Raw genomic sequence first — 17,181 nt, 5'->3', positions numbered from 1 at the left:
GAGAGAAATCAATACATCATTTTTGCTTTTAGCAACAGGGGCATATGCAACAAGCAAAAAGTGTTATTTAAAGACGCTTCAAGAGTCATTTTGTGCATATTCCCATGAAGGATTCATTTTAGGCTACACATATTTCAACACAACTAAATAATTGTTTCTATCTAATAATAGGTAACCATCATGAAGTAATAATTGTTATCTTCTTCCCACATAAAGCCTCAAACACAAACCTCACAAAGCATGCAAGCATGTTCGTCTAACACCCAACAAACACCCACAACCTACACCACCTTGGGTAGGTCTTCAATCATTTGCAATCTAAGATCGGTGTTAGAATCAAATGATACTTATCAACTGCACGAAACCTATCAAAACAAGAACCCACCACTCTAGGTGTGCAAACCAAGAGACCTAACATCAAGAAACCAACAAAATACTATAGAGCTTGGACCAAGAACTGGAAAAAATAGAGCAAAGGAAACAATTAAAAACTAAAAAAGACAACAGAAGGAAAAACGAAAAAGTAACCAGCCGACGAAGATATCATCGGTGCCTCCAATACACGTCCAAACATGTTGTCGTAACCCACAAGGAGATCAACAAACCAAAGCCCTACATGAAGCAAGTCACTGAGGCAGGAAAGGAATCGTTGCCTCAACAACCTCCACACATATTATCGAGATGTGGAAGGGTCAACCTTGCAAGAACCAAACAGTCGCACCATACTCCACAAGCTTTCAACCAACACCACATGACCCACATCACCAAAACCACTATGCTAGACCTAGAAGGAGAGCCCAACAACGCCGCCATCCCGAAGCACCATCCCCAAACCCAAATTACTCTCAACGACGCGACCCCAACCTCCTCACCTACCACGGCCAGAGACTACCACTGCGATAGTGCACCATAGGGAGCAAGTAAAAACCACATATGTGGCCAAAGGAAGAGAAGCGTGAGCATACCCAACCCAAAAAAGCTCATAAAACATGACCCCCAAGGTCTTCACCTATACGACCAGAGGCCACACCATTGTGACGAGGAGCCACACCGAGCAAGAAGAGTGACGTATCTGACAGATTTAGCTAAAGCAGGAGAAGCGCAAGAAAATTCAAGGGCAATGAAAAGCGCATGCAACGACGACCCAGCGGTGCACGGGCGTCGGAGGGCAATGATGGTGGGGCACGCTGGCGTCCATTGAACTCTGCAACAGGGAGGAAAGGTCAAAGAGCAACGAATCCTGACTGCCCCGTCCTTGAAGAAACACAGGGAAAAGGATGTTAGATATCCAAGATAGAATATAGATATGCCAAGATATAACATATGTTAGCCGACAACATAAGATATCATTTAAGGCTCATTATTCTCATACGTGTGAGATGTTGTCGATATTGGGTTTAAGCAAATGGGTCTATCATTTTATCCCGTCAAAGATATAGATACAAATAAAGCTTTTTACTCTTTGGTTTTGTTTGGAAAAACTAGCTAAAGATTAACTCAAAGCTCATAATCATGCTAGCAGCTTGCTTATTCTTTTTTGAACTCTAGCCGCTAGCTTATTCTTGATAGTTGAAAGTTCATAACCCAATTGATAAAATTATAGTTTAATTTCTATGCACCGACGGTGTAAAGTTTATTTACACCGTCAACCAATCAGATTTTAAGAATGTGTAAAATATTTATTTAATTTCATTAATTGACGTGACATATCCTTACAATCTAATTAGTTGACGCTCTAAAAAAACTTTACACTATTAGTGGATCATCTTTTTTCTCAAAATTATAAGTGTTTGATAAGAAAACGCTTAAATTAAAAAAATGAAAAATAATATAAAACACATATTCGTATAATTATTTTTTATATCTATGATTTTTTAATTATACATAGTATTTATATAATACTACTTCTAAAAGAAGTATCAATTTAAATATTTTTTATTTATTTGTCACCGTCAAAATTATGATATTACTTTTAAGGTTTTTTATTTTATATTATTTTGTTATAAAATTAATGGGATAAATATTCTACTAAAATTTAATTAAATAAACTTATATTTCTCTAAACTAAAATAATAAAATTTTCATTTTTCTATTTTATGAATTTTGATTTTCAAATTAATTATTAATTTTAAATAAAAATTAAATCAACTGTATTTCTTAATAAACGTAAGCTAACATAATTACTTGAATCCTATATTAAAAAGAGTGAATGTAGTATTTAATTGGCGTAATTACGATTTATTATCTTTACAGCTCATGGACGCGTGATTTTGATCCTTATATTTTTAATTGCTCTGCTTGTTAACTGATCATCCAATAATTACAAGTTCAAAAAATTAATATATATCACAATTTTTTATATATGTAAAAATTAAAAAATGGCATAAATCATCTTAATTAAATTATCATTCACGTAAAAAAATGTATGTGATATTCGTTAATTATAGGATGACAATTAACATCTGAACCAAATTCATTGAATTTTAAAAATAAAGTTACTTAGTTTGAGCTATAAAATTACGGGGACCAATGTCACACATTTCTTTGAAACTAGCTTTAAGGACCAAAATACAATTAAGCCAATATTATACTAAAAAAATAAAATTAATAAAATATAATTAAATGTCTATGTAAAATATTTTATTGTACACCATTTATGCATATAAATTAAATTCATTTATAAAATCCGATACATTAAGAAAAATCATAAATAATAATATATTATGCCATGATATGATATAATATATTATATATTGATATTATAATATATATATATATTACGATATAATGTAATTCTATTCATAACATTTTATAATATAATATAGTAAAATAATGTAAAAAAACTAACTCATTAATTACCCATTCTACCTCTTAAGTTAACTTTTATGGTAGACTTTGACCCAAAGTTTGAATTCTTTATATGGTCAGGTACATGGTCTATCCAAAGATGCACATTTTTTTAGGATTTAGGCCGGAACCCAAATTCTTAAGACATATCTCAGTCTCTTTATATATTTATTTTGCTAGCTGCCTATTTAAAAATCGATATATAACAAACAAACCTCAAGGGACCAAACTAGCTAGGACAGTACTAGCATTTCGAAACTCTGAAGGAGAAGCCAATCATTTAATTTCCATGGCAGCAAATTTTGTTCAGAAGATGGCTGTGATGTTGGTGGTCATAGTTTTGGGTATGTTGGTGGTGGAGCTACAACCTGCGGAGGGTGCATTTGCCATCTCAATGAACCCTTGCACACTTCCAAAGTGCATTGCTGCATGCAAGAACATTCTGCACGGGAAATTTATGAGTGCATCCTGCGTAATTACCTCTCATGGAAAGCTCTGCATTTGCTTAGGTTGAAAGATCCATGATTATTAGCTTCACTGAAATGTAGTACAATTAATTGTACAAACCCTGTTCTTATATTTTAAACAAAGTAATATCCAATTTTCTATGGGGAAAGCTCTTCGTCTGTGTTTCTGTCGTTCCCAGTTCTTATATTTGCACTTTTATACATTCATTCAGGCAACCCCTCATTTAATTACTTTCATATTTATCTCATTTCCAAAGTACAAAAAGCAGAAAGATTGAAAAAGAGATGGAATGAGGAAACATATACGATTGAGGATAACAAAACAAGACCGAGAAGATACAAGCTCAAAGAAAGAAAAAGAAACAAGAAGAGATGGAGTGAGGATAACTATACAATTGATAAGATTGAAATTTGATACTCCAATCCTGAGGTAAAAGAGTTATTTTTATCAAATGTATCTCATAGCCGATAGAGAGAGATTAATTCACTCGAAACTCTGAAATTATATTAAGAGTTTTATATGTAGACGAAAAAACTCAAATACTACATGATATCATCATTTGCATCACCATTAAAAATGACATTAACATAACTTTGACTTGTGTTACAGTACAATATTGACTGACTTGCACACTTTTTTCAACACTCATTATTACATGATGACAAACTAATTTAGATGTCTCATCACGTGATAATGACTTTACACAAATTATTCAACTTTCATTATTACAACATGGCAAGCTATTTGGCACATCAATATCGGACTCCAAATATATAGGCATCAGATCTAGTGACATATTCATACCTGACTGATAAGTTGTATGATAAAAGAACATTGAGTCGATCTGATTCAAGAGAGTGAGATCTGGTATGGGTCTTGTGAGTCTTGCATTATTAGAAGTCCCAAAACGCGCCCTTTATGTCTATTGTAGTGAAATCTCTTGAAGGAAAACAAGGAATATATGGTAGATTATCACTACAAGAAATTGTCAATTTGGCGTATATTGTCAATTTGATGTTAAAATTTGGCGCCAGCACTAATACCAATTGATTGATTCACCTTGTCCGTTCATCTAAGAGTGATCCACATATGGGAAATGCTGCTTTATCTTCAATGCTTCCAGGAGACCTTGGAATCCTTTATCTACACATCAGGTACTGGTGTTCATCGCAACAGATCTTGGAACACCAAAACGACTTACAATATCATATAGAAACACTTCTGAATCTTAAATGAAATGGTAGCAAGTTAGGTTTATGCCTATAAATAGTTGATAACGTAGACCATTACAACAATCAAAGACTTAGGATGTCTGAACTCAAAACCTCATTGATTAAAGGGCAAGCGAATGTTTACTCTGCCCCCCAGCGTGATTATAGACAACTTTTTATACCTAAATCAGTTCAATTTTTTTGCAAATTAAGTTATATGTAAAACTTAAATTCCTAACCAAGAAATTGAAAGTATCTAAAAGGTAAGCAGTGAGCTGATTACTGGAGTGCTTTTAGAAAATTAAAAAATGATGCTCCAATCACGCGCCATAGAGCACTAAGACTATACAAATGCATAAAAAATTACAAACCAGTCTAAGATTTTACGTAAGAATAATCCTTCCATCTAGTGATTCCAGATCTAAATGTCTTCTGCAGCACATCAATCCGCTCAGTCAAGATAGAATCTTTTAGCTCTTCTATTTCAGCATGTTCCTTTTTCATCAACAACTCCAGCTCGTCAAAATGTTTAACCTTGTGTTGCAATTTACCAATCTAGTAAACAAATAAGCAAAAACAAATTAGTTAGTCCCCAAGATTGATACCTGACCAGAGAAATTATAATAGTGGCAGGAATTGCAGATAGATAAAATCATGAGCTAACAACCTGTGCTTCAATTATAGTTGCCACTAAATGTTCAATCTCTCTGTCTTCCTGGTCCGCCATTAACTTAGCTCTAGCAGCAGCAGCTCCAAGAGCAGTTGCAATGCCAGCTCTTAAGCGCAGGGGCAATGGTATGTCATCCTTTGGGCCTCTGTCATCTTTTTCTGTGAGATTAAGCTCAGATTAAAGGTGACATGAAGCAACACTTCATAACCAACATAGTATAGTTGCATATATATTAGCACAAGATGCACAAATAATAAGGAACCATACACGCATGCTGTTGTTAATTTAAAGAACAAATAAAGTAATCCATCTCTCACGTTACGAGGAATCCTCAAATCAAGTATCTGCAAAGGACCAGCGTGGTACACGAAATAAAATGTGAAGATTGGAGGAGCCATACCAAATCTTCAAGATCATCATATTAATTGCGAGAAATCAATCTTCCATGTTATAACTTCACAACCTTTTTCATAATAAATTTGATCGTGAAAAATGTAAAACGGTGCCCATGAATTACCCCTTGTTAAAGGGTAAAGATAAGTCAAAATAAGGAATGATCAAGTTGTTGATTAGCACATGCCTTTGGATTCTTCTTCATTAGTATCTTCTTCAGGGCTTGATTATGATAGGAACAGAATTATACTATGGAATAATTATACAAACACTGGTGTTCAAGAGCCAGCCTCTCCCTAATCCCTATCAGATTATTTTGATTTTGTCCCCTCCCCATGCCACTTCCGCAACAGTTCTCTTTATCCTTAAGGTTTCTAATTCATTTGAAGTAAGGAACCTTTACCATCCGCTGCGTTCAAGAATCATACCATAATAAGGTACAAACCAAAACTTTCTTGCAACAAGGCAAATGAACTCACCATCTAATAACTATTTCTCTCCATGAGATTGTTTCCAATACAATATCCACCTACTTGCACCATTATTTTAGTGATCAATTGATCTTGCATTAGTATTGAGAAGTGTAACAGGCAAAATTTAGGAACAAAAGTAATGCCCGAGAATAATTTAACAACTTAACTTGAGGGAGCCCAACTATTTTTTGTTCCATGTATATAAAGTAATTAACTTTAAGAGATTCAAATATACAAGTATTCAAGTAATAGGGTTTGTCAAAAGAAAATCAAAATATCATCTTCATGCACATACAATTAGAATTTTACCTGCCTGAGTGGACCTATCCATCTCTAAACCTTCAACCTCATGGGCTCTGACACAGACAAATGAAAGTAAACAAGTATAAGGATTATATAAAGCCGCTCAATTTAAAAGTTATCACCTAGCAAAATCTGAAGGATAAATAAAAGTACACTACTGGTCGGTTTATACTGTAGATCACCTTTCTGAATCACTAATTAGAGAGTTTGCACTGGAAGCATAGTCCTCTTCAACATCAAATATCTCCCTTGGACACAAGTTTTCATCACAGAGTGCTGTAATAGCAGCATCAGCGGCAGCAGCTGTGATGTGAGGGTCAACCGAAGTAGAAATCAAACCCACCTGATTCAAGACACCATTGACTCATGGTCATCCCAAAACAGGTGAAAGCAAATAATTGATTCACAGACACACCTTATTTTCCAACGTTAAAGAAATGATGAAAAAGATTATAACCAACTAAATGTAAGTATTAAAATGAATGAAATCCAAATGATATCAATATTCAAATGTTCTTTTTCCCAGGTCAATATATGTTAGAGCAGCCGTAACCAAAGAAGCACCAACATAAAAATGAGTCTTTCAAAACTTTTACACTAAAGATAAAACGCCACAAGAACAAGGGAAATGCAACCCAATTCAGAAATTATAAGCATCACATAGGAACATAAAACTCAAGATTATCTCTTACCTGCTTCATTAGTGAACTGCTGGACTCGGAAAGGGCAGCAACACGCTGTCTTTTTGAGGGACTTTCATTCACAGCATCTCCGTTCGGCTCTTTTTCACTTGTAAGCTCAGGAGTTTGATTCTGTGTCTTTGAGGTTTCTTGATGATCAGAAGAAGATGACTGAACTTGTATTGCATTATTGACAATGCCATTAGCAATATTAATGTTGTCATTTCTGTGAGCAGAGCCTAACATGAGCTCCCCAAAAGGCAGCTCAATGAGTTTTGAAATACAATCAAGTTTAGTCTTGGTTTGAACACTTTGAGCAACGAGTTCCCAGTCATCTCCATGCTTCAAAACAGATTCTAAAAGGAGAAGAGTTTCTCCCTCAGTCCAGACAGTGCTCTGTTTGACACTATTTTCGTTTGACTCGTTTAATATGAAATCCTCCACAGACCTTTTCTCCCCATAATTCCCATTTTTGAAACATTTCATACAAATAGTGAAATTGTCCTGCCATGTTATTTAAACAATAGAAGAACTAAAATCAATATTAGTATCAGAATATAAGTGAAACTGCAAAAAGAAAGATTAACGACATGTGATAAACTTTGCCTGAAGAGGCAGAAAAAATACTGCAAAAATCTATTTAATTTCAAACACGCTCTGTCAGCACGCTCTGTCAGCACACGTTCAGGGAACATCAGGGAGGTAAATAAAATCAGTGAACTCTTGTTATAAAAAACGGGAAGCAAAAGGATGAGAAGAAGCACTATTCGGAAAGCTGGACAGATCAACAGAATTAAAATGTGTTGCAAAGTTATGTGAGAGATATCACATGCCGTGGCTTTACTAGATGTAAGAAAAAAAGAGCGTTGTGTGAAAATGGTTCTCAAATTTCAAGTAGAGTGATAGCACAAAGAAAATCAGTTGATATTTCTATATTCTATTTTTTATATTTTTGCTGCACCAAGCAAGTGTGAGTTTATTTTTATTCCAAGATTTTTAGCATCTAATTTCTCACCTACTCAACCAAAAGATCCTAAGGGCATGTTTGGATGGGAGAGATGGAAGGGAAAAATCTCGTTGCGGTTTTTTTAAACAAGGGATAATAAATTTATAATAAAATATTCTGAAAAAAAAATTCATCAGTACCCATTGAAATTAGAGGGTTTTGATACCTTTCAGGTTTGTTTTGGAGTTTATAGGTGAGGGAAGAGCAAGGGAGGGTAACTCATCCCCTTGATTGGAAGTTCAAAAATCCACAATTTGGGGGAACTCATAAGAACAACTGGATGGGGGTTTTAGAGGGCTTTCCGAAACACCCCAAAGATCCAAACCCTTCCCCCATTTTTTAATAACTCGCAAACGATGGAGGGCTTCTCATAAGCCTCCCCACCCAAAAACAAAGCCTAGAGAGGTATGGCCCACTAAAATCCCGATTAGTGTATTAGTATGCCGGATTAATCTTATTCTATTTAAGTGGTTATAGGCCCAGTTTGGAAGAGCTTATTTGAGCTTATCTGACAGCATAAGCTCTTATGCCAGTGTTTGGGAGAGCTTATGCAAACAGCTTATGGTCTGCTATAAGCTATTTTCAGCTTATTTTCATAAGCTACTCAGGATAGCTTATGAAAAACAGCTTATGCTTATACACAGCTTATTTTTAATTTATTTCAATAAATTTTTAAAAATAGCTTATGAATAAGCGCTTATGTCATAAGCGCTTATGACCATAAGCGCTTAATTAAGCTGTTTATCCAAACGGGGCCTTAATATGTTTTCAAAATCTCAAAATAGAACTTGGGTCTTTTTTTTTGTGATTTCATAATGTATTTCACAAAAGATTTATTATTTAAAAACTCCATCTTAATACATTAGTCACACGAAGCGTGCGAAAAAAAACCCTCCCATTTTAATTGGTACCCAAGCAATGCCCTACTCCGCACCCCACCCTTATTCACCGTTATAAACATTAAGTTCACCCAATTTGGAATAATTTATACATCAACACCCTCTCCCTTTCGCTTCCATTTTCTCGTGACTCTTTCCCTTTCCAGCCCCTAATCATACCCAATGCTAAGCATTTACTCACGATACCTGCTAATTACTCACAACCAGAAACAAGATGTGAGATGAGAAATCATTACCACAACTTCCTATTCTCAACCAAAATCCCTACCAATGCTACACCCAAGTAACCAATTTCCATCTCCAATAGATATCTATCCTTTATTAATAAACTAATCCTTCTGTCATATGTTACTTGTGCAGTGCAGAAGAATATTAAAAGAGGCTATAAAACATAATAACTACACCATGCACATAACTAAGAGCAATGTGAATATAATGATAACATGTAGAAAATTCAAATTAAATCGAACAAGAAAATAACCTTGGTGCTTCTGTAATGTTCAAAACCACACTTATCACCGCAAATCCCACAATTCAACTCCTTAGCACTCATTAAATCGCCATAAACATCCGCGAACGACGCCAGCGGCGGCAACTTAACCCCAGCACCACCACTCACACTACCACCACCACCACCACCACTCTTCGCATTGCGAGGCGCCGAAAGAGGCTTCAACGAATTCGGCGTAGCCACCACACGGATCCCATTAGGCGCTCCTTCCTCAACCCTAACCTTACACCTCTCCCCCTCCCCCTCCTCCTCATCCTCCCTCTCCTCCTCCTTCTCCGCCTCCCCAACGCCGTAGTTGATCAAACCGCAGCTCTCCAAGAAGAGGAAAACCTTGCGGAGGAGCGTGACATCGCCCACCAGCGATTTCCGCACCTCGGTAAACGTGAGCTTCCTTGAAGGATCTTCCCTGTACTTGTTGATCACGAAATCCCTGTACTCTTTGTATACCTTGGGCGTTCTTGAAATCGAGGTTCCATCGAAGAACTCCTTCAACGCTGTTCTCTCCGTTTCGTGAATCTCGTCCCACGCGAACCATTCTGCGAAAACGACGACGGTTAGAGATTTTCGGGAATGGTGAAATTAGGGTTCAGAGAGAGAGAGAAGAGAGTGCTTACTGGAAGAGCTTGGAATAGTGTAGAGTTCGAGCTCAGATTCGGAATCGTCGGTCCGACCCGGGTTTGAATTCGGGTCTTTCAGGACTTCCATGGATCCGCCGGTGGTGGTGGTGGAAGTGTGCTGCGAACTAATTATAACTCTATAACATAAACCACCACCACGTATTTGACTTCCATGGATCGCCGGTGGTGCGCCGCTTTTTATTTTTTTTTCAAACCACAACGTTTTGTATTTTTTTATTATTTTTATCAATTTTAATTATAACATGTCTTGCCTCAAAAACCAATTACAACATGTTAAATAGTTATTAAATATTTTTTGCCCTCAGTTATTAAATATTTACTCTAATTTATTTTTAAAATATTTACTCTAATTACATGATATATCATTATTAAAAGGGTTAAATGTGTTCACCGTCCCTGAACTTTGAGCGAGATCTGGTTTCCGTCCCTCGCCGGAAAATCTTCCTAACCCCATCCTCAGACTCAAGTGTTTGTACGGAAACCGTCCTTGCCGTTGGTATAGCTCCGGCAGCCGTGTACGTGGCCATGCCACGTCATTTAATGAAATGACATGGCATTTAAATAAAAAAAAATTCTTTTAAAAATTATAATTAAGCCCTCTGAATTAACCCTAACTAAACTAAATAATCCTAAAACTAATTAACCCTAAAAACTAATCTAAACTTGACATTTACCCCTTACTATTCACCCATCTCTCGACCCACCCTTCAATCTCTCTCAGTTGAAACATAGCTTTCTATCCCAGGCGAAGAGCGAAGAACTTTGATGGCGGCGACGGCGAGGAAGGCGACTGGAATTGACGGAGACGAAGGTTAGTGTGTCCTCTGCTCTGCCTATCTCTTTTGTAGCTCAACATGGTTTCTATTTCCACCTTGGTTTCTATTTCTGCCTATCTCTCTGTTCTTACGATTTTGGTATGGTGTATGGCTTTGGTTGTGTCGGGTCATGCATTCTTGCATTGGGTTGTTGTTCATCAATTTGTAGACTCCAATGTTAGCATTATGTTGCTTAACCCTTTGTCCTTTCTATTTCTATCATGATGTTGCATGTAATTAATCTGCATTTCTATCAGGATGACTTTCAAAGCCATTATTCATCACTCTGGACAATTTGTTGAGGAGCCAAGGTTGCACTACGTAGATGTCAAATCTAACACTGTGGATGCTGATAGTGATAGGTGGAGTTATTTTGAGAGTCTTGATGTAGTTGCTGAGCTGGGGTATACAAAAGGAAAGTTCCAGGTGTTTTGGATGAAAGACGAGGATTTTGCAATTCACAATTTCAGGCCTTTGTCCACTGATAAAGAGGCAATAGAGTTGGGTAAATATGCTGTAAAGAGGAGGGAAGTACATCTCTTTGTTAAGCATGCTCCTGATGAACTGCCAGCTACTCCAATTGATCTCCTCAGGGTACTTGATGGTTCAAAGAAGAAAGCCAAGACTGTTCAATCAGGTGATCCAAAGAATAAGGACAAGCAGTTGGATGGTTCAAAGAAGAGAGGGAAGCAAGTGGTTGTGGAGGCTACAAAGAAGAAAGGAGGAGCAAAAGAACCAAAGAACAAGGGGAAGCAAGTGGTTGTGGAGCCTCCAAAGAAGAAAAACCAGCCATTTAAACCTCCATCCAAGAAGCAAGTGGATGCACCACTGAAGTTACCTGGTCTTGATAATTTTTGTGTTGAAAAATTTTCTCCAACAAAGAGGCCTACCAAATTCAAGTTGCCAGTGAGGAAGTCTGATAGGATAAGAAGCAATGTTGTCGAGTCAAAGTCCAATAAGAGGTTACCTGTATTGTTGCTTCTAGATAGTGATGATGAAAGGGAGACCGTTGTTGATAATGGTAATGTAGATGCTGCTGCAAATGTAGATGCTAGTGGTGACAATGATGCCATTGCAAATGGAGATGTAAATGAAGTTGCTGCCAATGATCCCATTGTTGATGGAGTTGCTGCCAATGATCCAACTGTTGGCAATGTGCATGTGGTTGTTACTGGAAAGAAGAATGGAAAACATCCTAGATTTGATGATGTATATGAAGATGATGATTCTTTCAATCCATCAAGTGACACTGAGGATTCCACAGCTTCTGTACATTTCAGTGATAGTGAAGAGGAAAGAGCTGCAAAGGTTAATGATGACGGATTTGAAGGCATACCAGTTGGTGTTGCTGAAGCTTTGTTAAATGAGCAGATAAGGCAAATGGAAGAAGGTACCTATGAAGTACATGGTGGTGGGGCAGAAAATGTGCTTCCTCAATATGATGATGCTTTTGATGGTGACCATGAAATGGAGGCTACTTGGGAAGATGAAGAGTTACATAGTATGTCTGAAGGTGATGATAATGGTGTTACGGTGAGGAACAGGAGTATGAGGTTTCATGCTGAGGATATGAGGGCAGAATTTAACTTTAGAGTAGGTATGGAATTTATTTCATTGGAAGAGTTTAAGGTTGCTGCTAAGGACCATGCTGTTCTCACGGGAAGGGAGATTTATTTCCCCAAAAATGACACAACCAGGGTTAGGGCTACTTGCAAGAAGGATTGTAAATGGGTTATGTTGTGTAGCAAAGTGGGTGGGAGACAAACTTTTGCAATTAAGACATTGAGTGGCCCTCATACTTGTGCCAGAGTATTCAACAATAAGAATGCTACTTCCAAATTTGTTGCTAAGAAATTGGTGGAGAAACTGAGGGGTTCAAGGACAATGAGGCTCAATGATGTTGTTGATGAGATGAGGTTGGGTTTTTCCACTGGCATCACAAGGTATAGAGCTTGGAAGGGAAGACAGCTTGCTTTGCAGATAGTTGAGGGAGATGCAAGCAAACAATACACATTGCTATATAAATTCAGTGCTGAACTGAGGAGGGTTTGTGCAGGAAATACATGCAAAATGCAGTTGGAGAATCCTGCTGGAAGCATACAACCTAGGTTTGACAGATTCTATATGTGTCTAGAAGGTTGTAAGAGGGGATTTCTTCAGGGTTATAGACCCTTTATTGGATTAGATGGTTGTCATCTAAAGACAATGTATGGAGGTATTCTCTTATGTGCTGTAGCAAGGGATCCTAATGACCAAAACTTTCCCTTGGCTTTTGCTGTAGTGGAGTCAGAGTGCAAGGAAAGCTGGCAGTGGTTCCTTGATCTGCTACTGCTTGATATTGGTTCAGATAGAAGGTGGATCTTCATATCTGACCAACAGAAGGTAAAGTAATTTATTTTGCTTTGTTATCATGTTCATCCTTATTTCATTATACTACATGATTATGAAATTCTGCTTGTCTACATGCTAATAGGGGCTACTGAGCTGTTTGGAGGGATTTGAACACAGGTTCTGCTTGAGGCATCTTTATGCAAACTTCAAAAAGAGGTTTGGAGGTGGGGTTGTAATTAGAAACATTATGATGGCAGCAGCAAAGGCTACTTATCGCCAGCAGTGGGAAGCAAAAATGTTGGAGCTGAGGGAACAAAATAATGCAGCATGGGAGTGGATGATGGGAATACCTACCAGGACTTGGTGCAAGCATGACTTCACCTTCTACCCCAAGTGTGATGTGCTCATGAACAACTTGTCAGAGTCATTCAACTCCACAATTCTATTGGCAAGGGACAAGCCAATTCTGACCATGATGGACTGGATCAGAACATACTTGATGGGAAGGTTTGCAACCTTGAGGGAGAAGTTTCACAAGTATAGAGGAGAGGTAATGCCTAAGCCTTTGAGGAGGTTAGCATGGGAGACTGATAAGGCTTCTCATTGGTTTCCAACAATGTCCTCAGAATTGAGGTTTGCAGTGAAGCACATTGTATCAGGTATGGTTTCCAATAAGAATTTATACACATTGTTTACTTTCATGGATAATGGCTGTCCTAATCCTGCAATATGTTGCAAACAGGTGAGGGATTTGTGGTGGACTTGAGCAAAAGTTCATGCACATGCAATCTGTTTGATTTGGTTGGCATACCATGCAGGCATGCAGTGGCTGCCATAGCATGTAAAAGGATGAAACCAGAAGATTTTGTGCATCCATACTATAAGAGAGCTGCATATGAAGCTACATATGGGCATGAGATCACTCCTATCAATGGCCAAGAGTTATGGCAGCCTACAAATGACCCTGAGATACTTCCTCCCATAAAGAAGAGAGGGCCTGGAAGGCCTAAGAAGCTGAGAAGAAGGGACCCCTTTGAAGAATTAGGTAGCACAAGACTCAGCAGGACTGTTGCTAAACACAAATGCAGCAGGTGTGGTCAGCATGGCCATAATTCAAGGAGATGCCCAAATCCAGTGGAGAGTCAAGAACCAGAAGCAGGACAAGGGTCTGAACCAGGACAAGATCCAGTTGCAGCAGGACAAGGATCTCAGTCAGTTGAAACACAAGAGGATGCATCTCAGGTCATCAATGCCACACAAGATGCAAATGTAAGTAAACTTATAACATGCTAACTTATTTTAAACATATCAACAAATTTATGTAACTTTCTGATAAAAAATAATGATTAAAACTCATATTGTTCAACATCAGATCGAGTTTGATGAAATACCTGCCATGCTAAGGGAACAATGGGATCAAGACATGGCAAGATTGCACTATGTTCATGGAGCAGGGCCATCTAATGTTGGTGGTGGAAGTGGATCTGCTGGTGGATCTGCTGCTGTTCAAGAGGAGCCATCTCAAGTTGTGCAGGCACTCCAATCTCAAGTTGCTAAATGAGAGGGTTGAAGGTTGTTGTGGTTAGTAAGGGCTCGGTTGTGGAGCAATAATGGAGGGCTGAAAGATATTTAATGTGAACAGACCAAGTGGGAATATTTTGTGGTTTGTTGGCATTACTTTTGACACCACATGGGTGCACATTTTGATATAGTTTAGGAAGCACATGGGTTGAAGTGTTTGCTGTTGTTTTTTATGTAATTTGGACCACTTAAGCTTTGTTTAGAACCATTTTGTATTCTGAATGTGTGGATGTGTGGACCACTTGACATTGAATTATGAAGCTTGATGTTGTTGGCATTACATTAGTCAAAGATTCTCTCTTTCACTTTACTTTATGTGTCTTCTAGTTTTTTTTTACCTTTCAATTACAAATGAGACATTATATACATCAAAACAATGTTGAAAAAAGAAACAATTCCATTGCCATTTCTTCTGAATTCAGGAACTTGTTACAATAAAAACTCCATTACATGATTCTACTTAAACTCAACCAACCTACCCAAATAACTTCCAAAACATCAACATAACCTCTATTCCCTTCTCAGATTACATTTTTCTTCCATAAAGGAAGCAAAAGCTAACAACCCAAGCTAACACAACAATCAGTATGGCTGCAAAGGCCATTTTCTTATTCAGCAGCTCACAGTCAAGCTTCCTTTGAAGCTTGCTAATTTTGTTCTTGCTTTCCTCCAATTTCATCTTTGTGTCCTCAAATTTCATCTTTGTATCCTCCAATTTCTTCTTCAATTCATCCAATTTGTTCTTTGAATCTTCCAACTCTGTCCTCAACATATCAACAACACGTTGTGTTCCTGAACTTTGGACTCCTGCATCCTCATCCCACAGGAAGAAACCACAGTCCTTGGGGGTCTTTAATTACAATGAAAATGGGACAGATTAACATAGCAGTTCAAATTGACAGATTAAAGGAAAAGGAGAGGAGAGAATTTACCTTGAAATTCCTGCATCTCCAGAAATGTCTTCCTGGATTTTCAGGAGTGTGAGATGTCAGGTACACAATTAGTTCCCCACAAGCACAGATTCCACCTGGAGGCATGGAGTAAGTGCTCGAGGATGCACAAGAACCAGATGAACACGGTCTTCTCATGGTTGAAGGACACGAACCAGAAAACCCAGGAAATCGCGTGAAAGAAGAAGAGGATTCGACGGAGAAGACAGGAAATCGTGTGAAAGGAGAAGAGGATTCGATGGACAAGAAGGAAAGATAGGAAGAAATCGACAGAGAAGATGAAGAAGGAAAGAAATCGATGGTGCAGGTGCAGCCTCAGTTCAATGGAGAAGGGAAGAAGGGAAAGGGAAAGAAGATGGTGAACCCTAATTTGGATTTGGGGATTTTGAAGGAGTAAAGTTTAGATTAGGTTTTAGGGTTAATTAGTTTTAGGATTATTTAGTTTAGTTAGGGTTAATTCAGAGGGCTTAATTATAATTTTTAAAAGAATTATTTATTTATTTAAATGCCATGTCATTTCATTAAATGGCGTGGCATGGCCACGTGCACGGCTGCCGGAGCTATACCGGCGGCAAGGACGGTTTCCGTACAAACACTTGAGTCTGAGGATGGCGTTAGGAAGATTTTCCGGCGAGGGACGGAAACCAGATCTCTCTCAAAGTTCAGGGACGGTGAACACATTTAACCCTTATTAAAATGAGACGTATCTAACATGTATCCGTGCTCGAGCCATTGCTCTAATTTTTCTCTTCATATGTGCTCTCGTAAAAGAGAGATGAAAGTGGATAAGTTTGTAAAGGACGAGAGCGAGGACAACCGAGCTATCTAACTTAGGTCTTCATCAAAGTTGATTTCCTCGCTCTCGTTCTCTTTTAAGGGACGAAAAAATTGGGAGCGTCCCTGTACGGATTAAAACGAGATAAATTTGCCTTTCACTCGACTTTAAATATTGACTTGTCGGTTTTAAACCTAAAACCCAAAAAAAAAACAAAAAAAACTCGATGAGGTTCAGGTTTAACAAAGACAAGGCCACAGATGGACGGGTTCGGGTTCGTTCAAAAATAATTTGAATGTTGACTTCAATTAACGCCTTCTCACCAAAGAATTATAAATATTTTTCATTTTGTAATTACATTAAATTGTCTTTGTGTAATGTTAATTTAGGAAATTGCAATCCTCCGTGCAAAGTTTCAACAAAGTCATGCTTGAAGCTAGTGGGTAAGGGGTTTCTGTGGGACGTGCTGTATTCGCCTCTAACCAGTCCTAAATATTGACCGGTTGGGGCAAAACCCAAATGAGTGTGAATTTGATGGAATTTGGTCATGACATGTTAAAGGACACCCCTACAAATAACAACCATTTGAGAAAATGTAAAGAGGAATAGTAAAAAGTAAGATATACCGAA

At 37.7% G+C, this 17,181-nt stretch overlaps 4 protein-coding genes across 4 annotated transcripts; 1 reads left to right on the top strand and 3 right to left on the bottom strand.

Annotated features, from left to right (window-relative positions):
• Positions 1-4,797: 4,797 nt before the first annotated feature.
• On the bottom strand, positions 4,798-10,269 carry LOC130717356 (SWI/SNF complex subunit SWI3A). Its single transcript, XM_057567562.1, has 7 exons — positions 10,076-10,269; positions 9,432-9,997; positions 7,058-7,549; positions 6,548-6,708; positions 6,372-6,418; positions 5,194-5,354; positions 4,798-5,081 (listed from the first exon to the last, which is right to left on the bottom strand). Exons 1-7 carry the CDS (start codon positions 10,164-10,166, stop codon positions 4,902-4,904), a joined length of 1,698 nt encoding a protein of 565 aa, XP_057423545.1. The 5' UTR covers positions 10,167-10,269; the 3' UTR covers positions 4,798-4,901.
• A 1,274-nt stretch (positions 10,270-11,543) lies between these two features.
• On the bottom strand, positions 11,544-12,440 carry LOC130747557 (uncharacterized). Its single transcript, XM_057600533.1, has 2 exons — positions 11,882-12,440; positions 11,544-11,800 (listed from the first exon to the last, which is right to left on the bottom strand). Exons 1-2 carry the CDS (start codon positions 12,246-12,248, stop codon positions 11,544-11,546), a joined length of 624 nt encoding a protein of 207 aa, XP_057456516.1. The 5' UTR covers positions 12,249-12,440.
• Positions 12,295-14,806, top strand: LOC130747549 (uncharacterized). The gene is made up of 4 exons (XM_057600522.1): positions 12,295-13,296; positions 13,388-13,904; positions 13,988-14,514; positions 14,618-14,806. Exons 1-4 carry the CDS (start codon positions 12,295-12,297, stop codon positions 14,804-14,806), a joined length of 2,235 nt encoding a protein of 744 aa, XP_057456505.1.
• A 546-nt stretch (positions 14,807-15,352) lies between these two features.
• On the bottom strand, positions 15,353-15,914 carry LOC130747539 (uncharacterized protein At4g04775-like). Its single transcript, XM_057600512.1, has 2 exons — positions 15,759-15,914; positions 15,353-15,676 (listed from the first exon to the last, which is right to left on the bottom strand). Exons 1-2 carry the CDS (start codon positions 15,912-15,914, stop codon positions 15,353-15,355), a joined length of 480 nt encoding a protein of 159 aa, XP_057456495.1.
• Positions 15,915-17,181: the final 1,267 nt, after the last annotated feature.

The sequence above is a fragment of the Lotus japonicus genome, chromosome 1 (assembly GCF_012489685.1).
Source record: "Lotus japonicus ecotype B-129 chromosome 1, LjGifu_v1.2".
NCBI lineage: Eukaryota > Viridiplantae > Streptophyta > Magnoliopsida > Fabales > Fabaceae > Lotus > Lotus japonicus.
Note: the sequence above shows the minus strand (reverse complement) of the source record. Positions and strands in the feature narration are given on the sequence as shown.